Below are 19,175 nucleotides of genomic sequence, written 5' to 3'. Positions count from 1 at the left end.
ATTTTATTGTGATGCAATTGACATGTTTTCAGCCTTTTATGTATTTGCTTTCCAGGCAATAGCCCACTATGAGCAGGCAGCAGACTACTACAAGGGAGAGGAGTCTAACAGGTTAGTTACTGACGGATCATACATTTCCAGCAGAACAGTTTATGGGGTACCTCTGTTTTCCACATCTGTAAAAGAAGCATTTGGGATGATAAATCTCTTCTGAATGTGTATTTTTTTTTCTCCTTCTCTTACAGTTCTGCCAACAAATGTCTTCTAAAAGTTGCCACTTACGCAGCCCAATTGGAGCAATACCCAAAAGCTGTAGAAATCTATGAGCAGGTAGTTACGTACCCCTTATATCTGGGGTATGGCACTGACTTAGTGAAAGGTGGTTACGTGCAGAGCTTCTGACTTTTGTATCTTTGTTAGGTTGGCACCAATGCAATGGACAGCCCTCTACTGAAGTACAGTGCCAAAGAGTATTTCTTCAAAGCTGCCCTTTGCCATTTCTGCATTGATATGTTCAACGCTAAGGTAGGAGACTGGTGTAGATGGGTACACAATGGCCCTTGTTTACTAAGAGTGTTGTGTAGGTTTCTTTGTGGGTTTTAATTCCCTACAGTTTATTTTCCACGGTATTTACTAAGGTTTCCCTACATTTCCCACTTTCCCTACATTTTGCTTTTTATACACATGTTCTGATCTGTAGGGTTTTCCTCAGCTCAAATCCATCACATTTTATGTGGAAACTTTAGTAAATATGTAGTTTTTTTGTGAAAATGTCAGGAACACGCCCCTTTTCAGAGACCACGCCCCTTTCCCGACGGTCACGCCCCTTTTCCGGGTTTTCTTAGCAAAATAGAGAGTTTAGTCGGGTTTTTCAATTCTGGTGCAAATTCTGGCGCACAATCTGCCGCAGACAACATTTTTGGCGTAATGCAACAGAATTTGGCGCATAACCCAACAAAACATGTCGGGTTTGCAGTAGTAAATGAGGGCCAATAGGTTTTATGCTTGAATTACTGACTGGTGTGTTTGCGTCACAGCTCGCTGTCCAGAAATACGAGGAGATGTTCCCAGCGTTCTCCGATTCCAGAGAGTGTAAACTTATTAAGGTAAATACCTAGTCCTGCAGTGAAAAAAGAAAAAAAAACTATTTATGAAATATCATAGCTGAAGGAATTACTAAGTAAAATAGTTTGAAAATGCTGAAAATGTAAAAATAATAATAAAATATTGTAACATACTTACATGATTGGTTCTGTGCTGCCAGTTTGTCATGTACTTTTGTAAAATGTCTGAGCAGCCTTACTAAGAATAGTCATCTCTCATTACAGAAACTTCTTGATGCTCATGAAGAACAGAACGTGGACAACTATACAGATGCTGTAAGTGTAATGGGGCTTTTAATTGTTGTTTTTTAGCTAGTACTGGGGCTTGTGTCTAAAAACTGTTTATCGTGGTGTCTAGTAAGGCTGTGTTCTTATGCTCATACACTGTTTTTTGGGATTACTTTTAAGATGTAAAGCGACCAACGACTGTTATCAGAAAACACATGGAGTAGATACAGTCATGGCCGTAAATGTTGGCACCCCTGAAATTTTTCAAGAAAATGAAGTATTTCTCACAGAAAAGGATTGCAGTAACACATGTTTTGCTATATACATGTTTATTCCCTTTGTGTGTATTGGAACTAAACCAAAAAAGGGAGGAAAAAAAGCAAATTGGACATAATGTCACCAAACTCCAAAAATGGTCTGGACAGAATGATTGGTACCCTTTCAAAATTGTGGAAAAATAAGATTGTTTCAAGCAAGTGATGCTCCTTTAACCCGATAACGACCACGGACGAGTATAGACGTCCAAGTTGGCGGGCGTTCCCGCACCTGGACGTCTATACTCGTCCATTCTTCTCGTGGGTGCTGCCCAGTGCACCCACGAGATCGCGGCAGGGACTCGGCTGTATCACACAGCCGGGACCCTGCTGCACTGCCAGGACCGAAGTAAACTTCGGTCCCGGCAGTTTTAACCCTTACAGCCACAGTCGGAAGTGACCGCGGGCTGTAAGTGTTATGACAGAGGGAGGGAGCTCCCTCTGTCACTCCTGCAGCACCCCGCATCGCGATCGCGGGGTGCTGTGTGTGTCCGCGGCTGGCCGGGACCTGCCGCACTGCCGGGAGTGAAGTTCACTTCACTTCCGGCAGTTTAACCCTTACAGCCGCGGTCAGAAGTGACCGCGGCTGTAAGGAGTTCTGACAGAGGGAGGGGGCTCCCTCTGTCTCCTCTGCAGCACCCCGCAGCGCGATCGCGAGGTGCTGTATGTGGCCGCACTGCCGGGAGTGAAGTTCACTTCACTCCCGACAGTTTAACCCCTACAGCCGCAGTCAGAAGTGACCGCGCGCTGTAAGGAGTTCTGACAGAGGGAGGGGGCTCCCTCTGTCTCTCCTGCAGCACCCCGGAGCATCGCGGGGTGCTGCTGCATACCTGGGCTGCCGGGGGTCCTACAAAGACCCCCAGGTCTGCCCTGGGTATTGCCTGCCAGTGAAATATGCTGCCTGCTAGTGAAAACTGGCAGGCAGCATATAACTGCAATGCTTTGGAATACTAAGTATTCCAAAGCATTAAAAAGTGTAAAAATAAATAAATAAAATAAAAGTGTAAAAATAAATAAAAATGTAATAAAAGTGTAAAAAAAATATATATATTAAATATACATTTATTAAATGAATCTAATAAAAAAAAAAAAGCATAATGTGTAGGATCGCATTGGCGGACATCCGCAGCATGTAATATGCTGCGGATGTCCGCCACGTGATCCTACACATTATGCAGCAGTCACGGTAATGAGCTCGCTGCTGCGGCTGGGTAGCTTTGCGCGTCCACTCATAGCGGCGGATTTTCCGCCAGCAGTCATGAGCGGACACACTGAGCTACCCAGCCGCAGCAGTGATGGATATATTCGCCATGAGCGGGTGCTTATTCCCACAACATGGCGGATATATCCATCAGGAGCCTTAACTGTCACAGACAGACGCGTTTTACTGCCAGCCGACCAGCCAATAACTTGTAGGGGTGCGGTATATAAATGGGGTCACTTGTGGGGGTGGGGGTACTGTTCTGCCCTGAAAGCCAAATGGCGCTCCTCTCCTTCTGAGTCCTACCACGCGGCCAGGAACCATATATGGCCAAAGCGGGGGTATTTCCGAACATGGGACAAGCAGCTAAATAAAATATAGGGTGCATTTCTTTCAATATCAGAAGTGATGTACAAAAAATATGCCCCCCAAATGATGCATTTGTGAAAAATTGCAATTTTCGAATTTTTAACACTGACTTTGTAATAATTCCTGCCCAAAAACTATGGTGTTAAAATACTCACTGTACCCCCTAGCGAATACCTTGAGGGGTCTAGTTTTTAAAATGGGGTCATTTGGGGGGTGTTCCTATGTTCTACTACCTTTTAATTTCTGCAAACCTTGCATAGCACATAAAAAAAATTTACTTTTCAAAATTTTCAAAATTTCAAGTTAAATTGTTAGGCTTCTAACTAATTTAAAATGTTAATTAAAAACTAAAAAATGACGTCAAAATAAAGTAGACATCTGAAAGTATAAGTTTCATGAACTATTTGGTCAGTAAGTATAAATATATGCAACCAATTAGTGTTAAAATAGCAAAAAATCTTAATTTTTTGTAAAAATTTCATGATTTTTTGCATTATAAAAAAACTACGAATGATATCGGCTTACTTTTACTATGTACATGAAGGGCAACTTGTGACAAAAAAACAATGTCAGAATTATCGTGATTGGCAAAACGTTACGAGAGTTATTCTCTAATAAAGACAGACATCCCCGATTTGAAAAAACAGGCCTGGTCTTTCAGGGGCGTACAGGTTTATTTGCATTGGTCCTTAAGGGGTTAAACTCACCTGGGGTGAGGTGTGGGCAATATAAAAATCACACCTGAATGCAGATAAAAAGGAGTCTTTGGATTGTGTGTCTGTTTGTGCCACACTAAGCATGGACAACAAAAAGAGAAGAGAACTGTCTGAGGACTTGTAACTTTGAGATTGTTGATATTTTGGTTCTCAAGTCCATCTCCAGAGATCTAGATTTGCCTTTGTCCACAGTGCGCAACATTATCAAGAAGTTTGCAACCCATGGCACTGTAGCTAATCTCCCTGGGCGTGGACAGAAGAGAAAAATTGATGAAAGGCGTCAACGCAGGATAGTCCGGATGGTAGATAAGCAGCCCCAAACAAGTTCCAAAGATATTCAAGCTGTCCTGCAGGCTCAGGGAGCATCAGTGTCATCGCGAACTATCCGTCGACATGAAACGCTATGAGAGGAGACCCAGGAGGACCCCACTGTTGACACATAGACATAAAAAAGGAAGACTACATTTTGCCAAAATGAACTTGAGTAAGCAAAAATCCTTCTGGGAAAACGTCTTGTGGACAGAGGAGACCAAGAGAGAGCTTTTTGGTAAAACACATCATTCTACTGTTTACCGAAAAAGGAATGAAGCCTACAAAGAAAAGAACACAGTATCTACAGTGAAATATAGTGGAGGGTCAATGATGTTTTGGGGTTGTTTTGCTTCCCCTGGCATTGGGTGCCTTGAATGTGTGCAAGACAGTGTCCAGATCTAAATCCCATTGAACCCCTGTGGAGAGATCTTAAAATTGCTGTTGGGAAAAGGAGCCTTCCAATAAGAGAGACCTGGAGCGGTTTACAAAGGAAGAGTGGTCCAACATTCCGGCTGTGAGGTGTAAGAAGCTTATTGATGGTTATAGGAAGCGACTGATATCAGTTATCTTTGTCCAAAGGGTGTGCAACCAAATATTAAGTTGAAGGGTGCCAATAATTGTGTCCAGACCATTTTTGGAGTTTGGTGACATTATGTCCAATTTGCTTTTTTTGCCTCCTTTTTTGGTTTAGTTCCAATACACACAAAGGGAATAAACATGTGAATAGCAAAACGTATGTGTTACTGCAATCCTTTTCTGTGAGAAATACTTCATTTTCTAGAAAAAAATCAGGGGTGCCAACATTTATGGCCATGACTGTATGAAAAAGGATGCACTCACCCGTCACAGCTTGCTTGAAGAAGTTTATTTACAAACAGCACGGCATAGTACAGCGGGTAGATACAGAGGAGCGGCTTCACAGCGACAGACTTGTTTCCTGCGCCCAAGCGCACTTCCTCGGGCTGCCGATCGGCCTCTCTCCCCACAACAATATGCGTGCGGTCAGCAGAGTGGGGTCAGGAGGAAAAGCTGTTGAACAACGTATTAAAGCTGGAAGTACTCTAAGATATTAGATGATTATCCCATTCAAATTAGAGCGGTATTAAAACTTAAAACACTAATCCCTATCAACAGGATTGGAGATTAGTGTCTGATCATAGGGGTTCCAACCGATGGGATCCCCTGTGCTCTCCAGACTGGTGACCCAAGTGTCGCCTCGGAATGGAGCAGCGAGTCTCACATGCCCCTCCGTTTACTTTGTCTATGGAGCTGCCAGAGATGGCTGAGCACTGTACCCCTTTATGGATAGAAAGTGAAACAGTACAGAGTCTGGTGGTAGCTTATCTTCAATGACAACTGAAGGACCAGACATGTTGAAATCCAACATTGGCCAAACCTACCGATTGGAGCAGGGCGGACTACCTATTCAGTGTGTATGGTGGTGTCCCTACTCTTTTATGGCAAATGCCTTAAGAAAAAATGCCTCTGGGACTGCAATACCAGCTCATTGAACCCTTAAAGGGGTTATCCAGGAAAAAAACTTTATATAAGCAACTGGCTTCAGAAAGTTAAGTTGTTCTTTTCTGTCTAAGTGCTTTCTGATGACACCTGTCTCGGGAACTGTCCAGAGTAGAAGCAAATCCCCATAGCAAACCTCTTCTACTCTGTGCAGTTCCCGAGACAAGCAGAGATGTCAGCAGAGAGCACTGTTGCTAGACAGAAGAGAAAAGCTCAACTTCAGCAGCTGATAATTATAGGAAGGATTAAGATTTTTTATTAGAAGTAATTTACAAATCTGTGTAATTTTCTGGAGCCAATTGATATATAAAGAAATATTTTTTTCCTGGAATAATTCTTTAAAATTTCAGGGTATCAATAAATTCCCTCTATATATAAATTGAGTTTTTATGTGATTTTTCTAATCAGCCAAACGCTCCTAGTTTACATTGCCAAAAAAAAACTACAGTCATTTCACCCATTTTCTCTTCCAACAGGTCAAAGAGTTTGATTCCATCTCCCGTCTGGACCAGTGGCTAACCACAATGCTATTGCGCATCAAGAAAACCATTAAAGGAGAAGAGGAGGATTTGCGTTAATGGCCATCTTTGTTCTCCTTCCCCATTAGCCAGAGCCCACTTCAGGAATTTTTAGGGTGGAATGGGGGAACACTGCTAATACCCATTACATATTTGACATAAACGTTTTACCGAGCACAAGATCCTCTGTTTCTCCTATTGACTCCTATTTAGGGATCATCTGCTGACTACACAGACTGGATGCAAGCTTCTTGTGTGGGTTCCATTGAAGGCACCATAAATGAACTCTATTCTATACACATGCAGGCTGCAGTCACTGTGTGTAGTCACCAGAGGGTCTTGAGATCACAGAGCTAGTATACAGTACCGCAGCTGTGTATTGTGACTTTTTTTGCACGTTTTTAGCGACTAAGGTTAATGCCTTAGTCAACTTAGGTGGGTTCCATCCACCACTGTCACAACTTGACAGTATATTTGTGCAATCCTTGCTTTTGGAGTGGAAAGCTCAGTCATTGTACTATTGCATGGATCATGGCGGCATGGAATGGGGGGGGGGGGGGGATGAGAAAACTTCTTGGAGTTGTTATCCTGTACTCTATAATATATAATTTACCTTTTTAAAGATATCCTTACTTGCAGCTCGACCAAATATTGGGGTTCTGTATATTTTAGTTATAGGCCAATGGCCAAGGCTAGGTGTGCCTATAGGAATAAGGTCATTGCACCATAAAACCTTTTTATAGGCCTGTACAGAGTATATAAAAAGGGCAAAAAATCTATAAATACATAATCATATAAATCTAATAACAGCTGCACACTATAGACTTGGCACAACTCGTGAGATTTGGGTCCAGAAACAAACATTTTGACTTTCTTTGCTTTTAGTGAACGTAGCTGATGTCTGCATTTGAGGCTCTTGGTTGTGGGTGATGCCAAGCTGGCTCTCCAATACTGACTTGAAGGGCTCCATTGGAAGAGAGGTGGCATCACTTTACCCGCTGCAGCCAGCCCAGAGTGCTCAGTCAGTATGCTGTGCAATGGTTGTTCCTTTTTTCTTGCATAGCGCTGTACACGTGCATATTTATCTGCATTCTCAAAGGCAGGTTTATTTTTGTTCATTTCTTTTGTCTTGTCTGTCGTCTTGTGAACCATCTCATAAATATTGCAGCTGAGCCCGTGTTAAATAAAGCAAGTGGGATGTATCGTATGTGTGAACCATGGTCTTTCTTTATCAAATGTTACAACGAAGGCAGATCTTCTATAAGCTGCACCAAGATTGCATAAAGGCACAAACATGGGGATCCTATTAGAGAAACGCCTAAATATACGCTGCTCAAAAAAATAAAGGGAACACTTAAACAACACAGTACATTAGGAAACGTGGAGGAGGCCATAGGAGGGCAACAACCCAGCAGCAGGACCACTACCTCTGCCTTTGTGCAAGGAGGAGCACTGCCTGAGCCCTGCAAAATGACCTCCAGCAGGCCACAAATGTGCATGTGTCCACTCAAACGGTCAGAAACGGACTCCATGAGGGCCCGACGTCCACAGGTGGGGGTTGTGCTTACAGCCCAACACCATGTAGGTCATTTGGCATATGCCAGAGAACACCAAGATTGGCAAACTCAGGCTCTTCTCAGATGAAAGTGGGTTCACACTGAGCACATGTGACAGTCTGGAGACGCCGTGGAGAACATTCTGCTGTCTGCAATATCCTCCTGCATGACCTGTTTGGCAGTGGGTCTATAATGGTGTGGGGTGGCATTTCTTTGGGGGGGCCACACAGCCATCCATGTGCTTGGCAGAGGTAGCCTGACTGCCATTAGGCACCGAGATGAGATCCTCAGACCCCTTGTGAGACCATATGCTGGTGCAGTTGGCCCTGGGTTCCTCCTAATGCAAGACAATGCTAGACCTCATGTGGCTGGAGTGTGTCAGCAGTTCCTGCAAGAGGAAGGCATTGATGCTGTGGACTGGCCCGCCCATTACCCAGACCTGAATCTGATTGAGCACATCTGGGACATCATGTCTCGCTCCATCCACCACACACCACACACTGTCCAGGAGTTGGCGGATGCTTTAGTCCAGGTCTGGGAGGACATCCCTCAGGAGACCGCCACCTCATCAGGATCATGTCCAGGCATTGTAGGGAGGTCATACGGGCACGTGGAGACCACACACTACTGAGCCTCATTGTGACTTGTATTAAGGACATTACATAAAGTTGAATCAGCCTGTAGTGTGGTTTTCCACTTTGATTTTGAGTGTGATTCCATATCCAGACCTCCATGGGTTGATAAATTTTATTTCCATTGATCATTTTTGTGTGATTTTGTTGTCAGCACATTCAACTATGTAAAGATGAAAGTATTTCATACAATTAGTTCATTCATTCAGATCTAGGATGTGTTATCTTAGTGTTCCCTTTATTTTAATTTTTTTTGAGCAGTGTACGTTCACCTTATCGGGTTCGGGCATGTTCACACTACGGAATTTCCAAGCGGAGTTCCACCATGAAAATTATTGATCCCAGACTGAATGTGCTCAGTCTTTCGTTGGAATCTGCTCAGCAATGCGTTGCCATCTATACATTTCTAAGCGGTCTTAGTGTCGACTGATTCAGATAAAATCTCTGCCTGGACTATCTCTGGGTGGAGATTCCATAGTGTGAATGAGCCCTTACAGTCTGTAAGACAGTAAAGAGCAGAAATCTTCATGTCTCCTGCTTCAGTACCTGCTCCGAGCTGTCCCTGTCATCTCAATCCAATCCCGAGTGATGTGGTCTTTGCACTAGGCATTGTTCAGATCAAATGCCTGATGAAGTGGTCAGTAAGCTCCACAAAACGTTGCATTTTGGGTGATAAATGAACAGTTTCCCCATCAGCTGCATGTGATTGTTTCTTCAGCACCTCTCACTCTGTGCTCCATTTCTGGCAGGATTATCTGGTCCTAATGACCCAAACTAACAGCTTTAAAACTCTGCACATATTGGGCTAAATTGTGGGTGGTCCTAGTCTGATTGACAGCTATCCATGAATAAAGTGTGCATATAGGGAGCTCTCAGTCACTGAGTAGGACCACCCCCCTTGACTTCTTAGCACAGATTGAGCAGATATTTACATACATTCTGGAACTTTTTTCACAAGCCTATGTATCTGCTCAGCTCCTCCTGCTCTATAACATGAAGCCTTTGGACAGCACTGCATTTTCAATGTAACAGGTTTCCTTTCACAGTGCTGTTTACACTAGAATTATAGAGTAAGGACAGCTATGATAGATCCTGTTTCGATTGCTTTTCAATAGGGCTTATCACGTTTTTGATATTGTTTACAGCACCAGTCTCCAACCTCTAGCTTTGCAGCTGTATTATAGGGGTTGTCGTTGATTTTGTTGTACTTTTGGAAGAAATCATAACTACATGCATGAAAATTAATGTTTAATATTGTCATTTTCTGACCCATATAACTTTTATTTTTCCGCGTACGGGCCGGTATGAGGGCTCATTTTTTTGTGCCGTGATCTGAAGTTTTTAGCGGTATCATTTTTGTATTGATCAGATTTTTGATCACTTTTTATTCTTTTCATGATGTAAAAGAGTGACCAAAAATACACAATTTTGGAATTTTTTGCCGCATACGCTATTGACCGTGCGGTTTAATTAACTCTGTATTTTTATAGTTCAGACATTTACGCACGTGGCGATACCGGTTAAATTTAATAAGGAAGGGGTTAATGGGTGTTTTTTTTTTTTTTTACTTTCATAGAACCACATTGATCCACCCCACTGGACCACCAGGGATGGTTTAAGTGTCCTTTTAGATGCCGCTGTCAACTTTGACAGCGGCGATCTAAAGAGTTAACGGTCGGCCTTACACAAAAAAAAGGAAAGAACGGGCACCGCCTAAATACACACCCCTGGGTGCAAGCAAGTTGCCAAAATACACATACTATTTCAGAAAAAAGAGAAAGCCAGCAACTATGATGCTGCATACCAATAAATGTAATCAGTCTCATGTGCCATACAAAAAACATCTTTATTTCAATATGCAAAAAAAGAAGAGTATACAGACATTTAAAAACTATGAAAAAACATACATTCTGGATGGAGGAATGTAACCCTACTACACCCACCCCGTGCTGGGTAAATGACCCACTCTTCAGGGAGAGGACAATCCTGCCACAAAAATTGCTGAATAGAGAGTAACACCAGTTTCAAATATATAATGCAGTTAGAACAAAACGTTCACAAAGGTAATAACATCAAGATGAAATCAATTCCACACTATCCAAATATGAGCATACACACTGACATACATCTATCCAACTATCCTTACACCATAGCTGTATAGCGCTCCATGTTTTATCTGCATGTTCATGTTTCACCTATATCCTTGTGCTGGCAGTGTGCTGCTGCATTCTTCTGTTGCTGTATATCTAGCCTAGTAGCGTGCACCTGTGGGCCAGGTCCATATAATAGTTTGGTATCAACTAAAGTGCTGGCTGACTTATTCTTTGTCTGTATTACACATACGGGGGAGTGGCTACCTCCATGTTGGCCTTGCACCCCACCCACCTCTATCAGGTGTGTATATAAGGTGTCTTGGATGTTCCAGACCCTGCCATGCTTACTGAACTGTTCACACAGAGGCATATTCACAGTGTAGGGTCCGTCCCAAGGAGGCCACCTTATCGCGGTGGGACGGTCCAAGCTATTTGACCGCCGGCGGAGACAAATTTGCGAGCTAAGTGCCTCACTATCTCATAGTTTCACATTTGCATCTATTACACCATAGCTGTATAGCTCTCCATGTTTTAACTGCATATTCATGTTTCACCTATATCCTTGTGCTGGCAGTGTGCTGCTGCATTCTTCTGTTGCTGTCCAACTATCCTAATGGCTAGCAGGTCAAATCAAGATAAATACCAGTCCTAGTAAAGTGCATGTGACATGAGAGAGATGACCGTTTCTAGCTAGTGAAGGTGCAATGGCAGAATGTCCTCATCCCAAACACGGGGGCAGCAGACCCCATGCATTCCGCCTTCAACTAGAAAGGCTTCCTCAGGAGTGATCCATATTCCGCTCTCCCTCCCGCCCTTTTATCATGTAATAAATTATATACACCTGTTATATTACCTGTATGGCGTCTAACCCTGTTCCCTGAGTGTTGTGATGAGAACGAGGCTTGGCTCTCAATACAATGCACTAAGTGTCATAATGAGAATTCATAGTCGGCCGTGGCAACTGTCGCATGTTGGCTATTAACGCCGGCCCCCGGTATGGCACCGGCTCGAGTCGGGAGCCCATGCCATACAACTGTTGCTGTCTCAGGTCAAATAGTAAGTTAAAAAAAAAAAAAAAACACTCCCTCCCTACCTTTGTCATTTCCATGCCATCTGCGATATAACAGAGTTCTGTTGTCAGGGGACATAAGGCAAGACACTGCTGCGCCTACTAATTGGATGAGTGAGAGTCACGTTCCCAAACCTAGAAGTGCTGGACAGCGGGGAGAGGAGCTCCGTTGTACTGGCAGCATTGCTGGAGTTTTTAGAACTTGCCCTCTCCCTCACCAGATTTTAAGAAGAAGGTTTTGCTTGTACAACCCCTTTTTATTAATAATAATCCTAATGCTGAACATTCCACTGAGGGGCACATTATGACCTGCGGATGAATACAAGTTTTGTTTGACATGTTTTTGACCTGAAAGGGGTATTCTGCCTATAGACATCTTATCCTCTATCCAAAGGATTGGGGATAAGATGCCTGATCGCGGGGGGCCCGCCACCATGATCTCCGTGCAGCACCCAGCATTCTGTGCCGGGATGCTGCTCCAGTCTCCAAAACCTCCAAACCTGAGTTTCCGGGACTGAAGATGTGACATCATGCCATAGACATGAATGGAGGGGTCGTGGCGTGAGGCCACGTCTCCAGTCCCGGAGACTCCGAGGTTTCCAAGACTGGAGCAGCAGCCCAGCACAGAATCTTCAGACCTCTTATCCCCTATCCTTTTAAATACCCTGCAGTTTTAGCTGTCCTGGCATCCTGGGAGTTGTAGTTATGAAACAGCTGAAGGCACACTGGTCTAATCTACACTCTTTGTATCTACATTTTCTCTCAAATTCTAATATTTATCGATCTATCACTATTATGCTTTCAGTTCTGGTCTTTAGACCCATGATCAGGGTAAGAATTCTGTCTGCAATAAGAAGATATGAATGTAGCCCCAATTTGAACTAACATCCTATTTACTTCTCATGCTGGGAGTTGTAGTTTTGCAACAGCTAAAGTCCACAGTTTGGCGACCACTGTTATAGAGGTCTATGCAAGGAAAAACGCTACAATTTCTTGGTGGGAAAAAAAAGCCATACCCCCATTTAAAAAAAAAACTAGCACAAAATAACACCATATGGCTAGGTTTCCACACAGTATTTTTTGGAATACTGCCACTGTCATTTTTTGAGCCAAAGTCAAGAGTGGATCCTTAAAGGGTAAAAACAAAAATGCCATGCAGGTGACATTTCATATTTTCCTATTGACTCCCAGCTAACATCTGCAGCAATTTTGGCCAAAATAAACTCCATGATGCATGCACGCTGTTATTGGACCAAAACCCTGTGTATGTTTCCAGCCTTGGTTCGCTTTCACACTAGCGTAGTGCATTAAAGGGGTATTCCGGCTTTATACAACTTATCCCCTATCCAAAGGATAGGGGATAAGATGTCTGATCGCGGGGGTCCCACCGCTAGGGGACTCCCCACGATCTCTGTGCAGCCCCCGCACTCTGTGCCCGCAGCAGCCTCCTGGCCGTGGACAACGAATCGGGCGATTATTTGATAATGGGATTAGTCGACAACGAATCCCGTTATCGAATTTAATCGATGAATCGTTGCAGCTCTGGACAGCTGTTGGCTTGGGTCAGAACCACTGTCAGACTGGTTTGGGGCCATTATATGAAGGCAATAGTGGCTTTATATTACACCAGTGTGGTTGGCTTCAATGTGGCAAAAACTCTGAAAGTCTCCTCAGAATTCTGCCACGTGTATTCACATTTTAACCCCTTAAGGACCGAGCCCTTTTTCACCTTAAGAACCTGAGCATTTTTTGCAATTCTGACCACTGTCACTTTAAACATTAATAACTCTGGAATGCTTTTAGTTATCATTCTGATTCCGAGATTGTTTTTTCGTGACATATTCTACTTTAACTTAGTGGTAAAATTTTGTGGTATCTTGCATCTTTTCTTGGTGAAAAATCCCCAAATTTGATGAAAAAAATGAAAATTTTGCATTTTTCTAACTTTGAAGCTCTCTGCTTGTAAGGAAAATGGATATTCAAAATAATTTTTTTTTGGGTTCACATATACAATATGTCTACTTTATATTTGCATCATAAAATTTATGAGTTTTTACTTTTGGAAGACACTAGAGGGCTTCAAAGTTCAGCAGCAATTTTACAATTTTTCACAAAATTTTCAAACTCGCTATTTTTCATGGACCAGTTCAGGTTTGAAGTGGATTTGAAGGGTCTTCATATTAGAAATACCCCATAAAAGACCCCATTATAAAAACTACACCCCCCAAAGTATTCAAAATGATATTCAGTAAGTGTATTAACCCTTTAGGTGTTTCACAGGAATAGCAGCAAAGTGAAGGAGAAAATTCAAAATCTTCATTTTTTACATTCGCATGTTCTTGTAGACCCAATTTTTGAATTTTTGCAAGGGATAAAAAGGAGAAAATTTTTACTTGTATTTGAAACCCAATTTCTCTCGAGTAAGCACATACCTCATATGTCTATGTTAATTGTTCGGCGGGCGCAGTAGAGGGCTCAGAAGGGAAGGAGCGACAAATGGTTTTTGGGGGGCATGTCACCTTTAGGAAGCCCTTATAGTGCCAGGACAGCAAAAAAAAAACATGGCATACCATTTTGGAAACTAGACCCCTCAGGGAACGTAACAAGGGGTAAAGTGAACCTTAATACCCCACAGGTGTTTCACGACTTTTGCATATGTGAAATTTTTTTTTTTTTTTACCTAAAATGGTTGGTTTCCCAAAATTTTTACATTTTTAAAAAGGGTAATAGCAGAAAACACCCCCCAAAATTTGAAGCCCAATTTCTCCCGATTCAGAAAACACCCCATATGGGGGTGAAAAGTGCTCTGCTGGCGCACTACAGGTCTCAGAAGAGAAGGAGTCACATTTGGCTTTTTGAAAGCAAATTTTGCTCTGGGGGCATGCCGCATTTAGGAAGCCCCTATGGTGCCAGAACAGCAAAAAAAAACACATGGCATACTATTTTGGAAACTAGACCCCTCGGGGAACGTAACAAGGGGTAATGTGAACCTTAATACCCTACAGGTGTTTCATGACTTTTGTATATGTAAAAAAAAAATTTTTTTTTTTTACCTAAAATGCTTGTTTTCCCCAAAATTTTACATTTTTAAAAAGGGTAATAGCAGAAAATCACCCCCAAAATTTGAAGCCCAATTTCTCCCGAGTACGGCGATACCCCATATGTGACCCTAAACTGTTGCCTTGAAATACGACAGGACTTCAAAGTGAGAGCGCCATGTGCATTTGAGGCCTAAATTAGGGACTTGCATAGGGGTGGACATAGGGGTATTCTACGCCAGGGATTCCCAAACAGGGTGCCTCCAGCTGTTGTAAAACTCCCAGCATGCCTAGACAGTCAGTGGCTATCTGGCAATACTGGGAGTAGTTGTTTTGCAACAGCTGGAGGCTCCGTTCTGGAAACAGTGGCGTACCAGACGTTTTTCATTTTTATTGGGGAGGGGGGCTGTGTAGGGGTATGTGTATATGTAGTGTTTTTTACTTTTTATTTTGTGTTAGTGTAGTGTTTTTAGGGTACAGTCGCACGGGCGGGGGTTCACAGTAGTTTCTCGCTGGCAGCTTGAGCTGCAGCAGAAAATTTGCCGCAGCTCAAACTTGCAGCCGGATACTTACTGTAATCCTCCGCCCATGTGAGTGTACCGGTACGTTCACATTGGGGGGGGAAACATCCAGCTGTTGCAAAACTACAACTCCCAGCATGCACGGTCTATCAGTGGATGCTGGGAGTTGTAGTTTTGCAACCGCTGGAGGCTCCGTTTTGGAAACAGTGGCGTACCAGACGTTTTTCATTTTTATTGGGGAGGGGGGCTGTGTAGGGGTATGTGTATATGTAGTGTTTTTTACTTTTTATTTTATTTTGTGGTAGTGTAGTGTAGTGTTTTTAGGGTACAGTCACAGGGGCGGAGGGTTCACAGTAGTTTCTCGCTGGCAGTTTGAGCAGTGGCAGAAAATTTGCCGCAACTCAAACTTGCAGCCGGATACTTACTGTAATCCTCCGCCCATGTGAGTGTACCCTGTACGTTCACATGGGGGGGGGGGGAATACCTCCAGCTGTTGCAAAACTACAATTCCCAGCATGTATGGTCTATCAGTGCATGCTGGGAGTTGTAGTTTTGCAACAGCTGGAGACACACAGGTTGTGAAACACCGAGTTTGGTAACAAACTCAGTGTTTTGCAACCAGTGTGCCTTCAGCTGTTGCAAAAGCTACAACCCCCAGCATTTACAGACAGCGGAAGGGCATGCTGGGTCTTGTAGTTATGCAACAGCCGGAGGCATACTACATTGGCTGGGGATGCTGGGGATTGTAGTTATGCAACAGCTGGAGACACACTGGTTTGCTACTTAACTCAGTGAGCCTTCAGCTGTTGCAAAACTACAACTCTCAGCAGTCACCGACAGCCAACGGGCATGCTTGGAGTTGTAGTTATGCAACCACCAGATGCACCACTACAACTCCCAGCATGCACTTTAGCTGATTGTGCAAGCTGGGAGTTGTAGTTATACAACAGCTGAAGGTACACTTTTCCATAGAAAGAATGTGCCTCCAGCTGTTGCAAAACTACAAGTCCCAGCATGCCCATAAGGGCATGCTGGGAGTTGTGGTGGTCTGCCTCCTGCTGTTGCATAACTACAGCTCCCAGCATGCCCTTTTTGCATGCTGGGAGCTGTTGCTAAGCAACAGCAGGAGGCTGTCACTCACCTCCTGCTGCTGCTCCACGATGCCGCCGCACAGGTCAGTCCCTCGCCGCCACCGTCGCTCCTGGGGCCCCGATCCCAACAGGGACGCCGGGGATCGGGGTCCCCAGCACCCGGGGTAGTCTTCCCGCACCCGCTCACGTCTTCCGGAAGAGGGGCGGAGCGGGTTGCGGGAGTGACACCCGCAGCAGGCGCCCTGATTGGTCGGCCGGGAATCCGGCCGACGAATCAGGGCGATCGTGAGGTGGCACCAGTGCCACCTCACCCCTGCTGGCTCTGGTTGTTCAGCCAGTAATTCCGGGTCATCGGGTCACTGGAGACCCGATTGACCCGGAATCCGCCGCAGATCGCTGGACTGAATTGTCCAGCGATCTGCGGCAATCGCCGACATGGGGGGACATAATGACCCCCCTGGGCGATATGCCGGGATGCCTGCTGAACGATTTCAGCAGGCATCCGGCTCCGGCTCCGCTCCGGCTAGCGGCGGGGGCCGGAAATGCTCAGGGCGTATCCATATGCCCTCGGTCCTTAAGGACTTGGAAACGGGGGCGTATGGATACGCCCTATGTCCTTAAGGGGTTAATCTTATTTTCAGTTTATGATGTGGATCTGCCCTGATCCTTGGCCTGGGTTTCCAATACACTTATTGTGCCAAATGCTTTATTTGCAGACCGACCATATTGAGGTCTTTGGAGCACATATTGGTATATATTGTTTTCAACAGGAACACACACAAGGTAGTTCACACTGCAATGCAAAAAAAAAAGTAAGCAGGCGATATTAAAATTAATTTTTAAGCATATTTTAAGGTTAACTTTAACCCCTTAAGGACCCGGGCTTTTTCCGTTTTTTCATTTTCAATTTTTCCTCCTTAACTTTAAAAAATCATAACTCAAAAATTTTCACCTAAAATTCCACATGATGGCTTATTTTTTGCGTCACTAATTCTACTTTGTAATGACATTAGTCAAAAATCTACGGTGAAAAAAAATCAATGTGCGACAAAATTTATGAAAAAACACTATTTTGTAAGTTTTGGGGGCTTCCGTTTTTACGTAGTACATTTTTCGGCAAAGATGATACCTTATCTTTATTCTGTAGGTCCATACGATTAAAATGATACCCTACTTATATAGGTTTGATTTTGTATCACTTCAGAAATAAATCATGAATACATGCAGGAAAATGTATACGTTTAAAATGGTCATCTTCTGACCCCTATAACTTTTTTATTTTTCTGTGTTCAGGGCGCTATGAGGGTTAATTTTTTGCGCCGTGATCTGAAGTTTTTAGCGGTACCATTTTTGTTCTGATCAGACTTAGCGGTATAAAAAGTGATCAAAAAAGCGCTATTTTGGAATTTGGAAATTTTTTGCGCATAGGCCATTGAACGAGCGGTCTAAAAAGCGGTATATTTTTATAATTCAGACATTTCCGCATGCGGCGATACCACATATGTTTATTTTTATTATTATTTACATAATGTTTTTTTTATTCTTGGAAATGCCGGGTGATTCAAACTTTTATTAGGGGAAGGGATAATTGAAAGGGTTAATGCTTTTTTTACACTTTTCTAATGCAATATTATAGCTATAGCTATAGGGGGCACTATAACATTGCATTAACTGATCTTTTACACTGATTGATCCATCTCCATAGGAATGGATCAATCAGTGTTTTCGGCGATTGATTGCTCAAACCTGGATCTCAGGCTTGATGCATTCATTCGGTGATCGGACAGCACAGGAGAAGGTAAGAAGACCTCCTCCTGTGCTACAGCTGTTCGGGATGATTATACCGCGGCGATCCCGAACAGCTCCCTGAGCTAGCCGGGCACTATTACTTTCGTTTTTAGCCTGCGTGTCTCAGCTTTGAGCGCGCGGCTAAAGGGTTAATAGCGTGCGGCACAGCGATCAGTGCTACACACTATTAGAGGCGGGTCCCGGCTTCACTATGACGCCGGGCCCGCCGCGATATGATGCGGGGTCACCGTGTGACCCCGCGTTATATCGCAGGATCGGGACCCAGGACGTACCCATACGTCCTAGGTCCTTAAGAGGTTAATATATATCATAACCTCGCTATTCTCAGCTCTTGAAATCTTATTTTTCTAATTAAATTATTCTACAAAATATCTATACACAAACATTGGGTATAGATAAAAAAAATGTGTCTGACTACTCAATTATTCTTGTTGGTGTCTCCTAAAACTGAAATAAAGTTGTCAACAGGGTATTCAAAGAATCAGGAACACAAATGTGTATTCCCGACCCTATAGTGGTAAACTATTGAGCACCCCACATCCCCTTTAAATTTTGAAAAAAGGTACCTTACCAGCCACCCCTGTGCAAATCAGCTCAAATTTACATGGCACTCTCACTCCTGAGCCTTGTTGTGCACCCGCAGAGCATTTTACATCCACATATGGGGTATTTCTGTACTCAGGAGAAATTATGTTACAAATTTTGGGGGTCTTTTTTCCCTTTTACCTTCTGTGAAAAAAAAAAGTTTGGGGCAACACCAGCAAGTTACTGTAAACATTTTTTACAGGCTGGTGTAGCCCCCAACTTTACCTTTTCATAAAGGGTAAAAGGAGAAAAAGCCCCCCAAATTTGTTAGCCAATTTATCCCGAGTACGGCGATACCCCATATGTGGTCCTAAACTGTTGCCCTGAAATACGACAGGGCTCCGAAGTGAGAGCGCCATGTGCATTTGAGGCCTAAATTAGGGATTGCATAGGGGTGGACATAGGGGTATTCTACGCCAGTGATTCCCAAACAGGGTGCCTCCAGCTGTTGCTAAATTCCCAGCATGCTTGGGCAGTCAACGGCTGTCAGGAAATACTGGGA

The 19,175-nt window shown here is 43.6% G+C and overlaps 1 protein-coding gene across 1 annotated transcript in view; it reads left to right on the top strand.

Moving 5' to 3' along the window:
• NAPA (NSF attachment protein alpha) overlaps positions 1 to 7,481 on the top strand; it is a 37,006-nt gene extending 29,525 nt beyond the window's left edge. The window contains exons 6-11 of the mRNA XM_056539578.1: positions 56 to 111; positions 246 to 330; positions 421 to 525; positions 1,038 to 1,106; positions 1,329 to 1,379; positions 6,238 to 7,481. Of these exons, the coding sequence (XP_056395553.1) occupies positions 56 to 111; positions 246 to 330; positions 421 to 525; positions 1,038 to 1,106; positions 1,329 to 1,379; positions 6,238 to 6,339 (468 nt within the window). The 3' untranslated portion in view covers positions 6,340 to 7,481. The remainder of the gene's footprint in view (positions 1 to 55; positions 112 to 245; positions 331 to 420; positions 526 to 1,037; positions 1,107 to 1,328; positions 1,380 to 6,237) is intronic.
• Positions 7,482 to 19,175: the final 11,694 nt, after the last annotated feature.

The sequence above is a fragment of the Hyla sarda genome, chromosome 9 (assembly GCF_029499605.1).
Source record: "Hyla sarda isolate aHylSar1 chromosome 9, aHylSar1.hap1, whole genome shotgun sequence".
NCBI classification, from domain to species: Eukaryota; Metazoa; Chordata; class Amphibia; order Anura; family Hylidae; genus Hyla; species Hyla sarda.
Note: the sequence above shows the minus strand (reverse complement) of the source record. Positions and strands in the feature narration are given on the sequence as shown.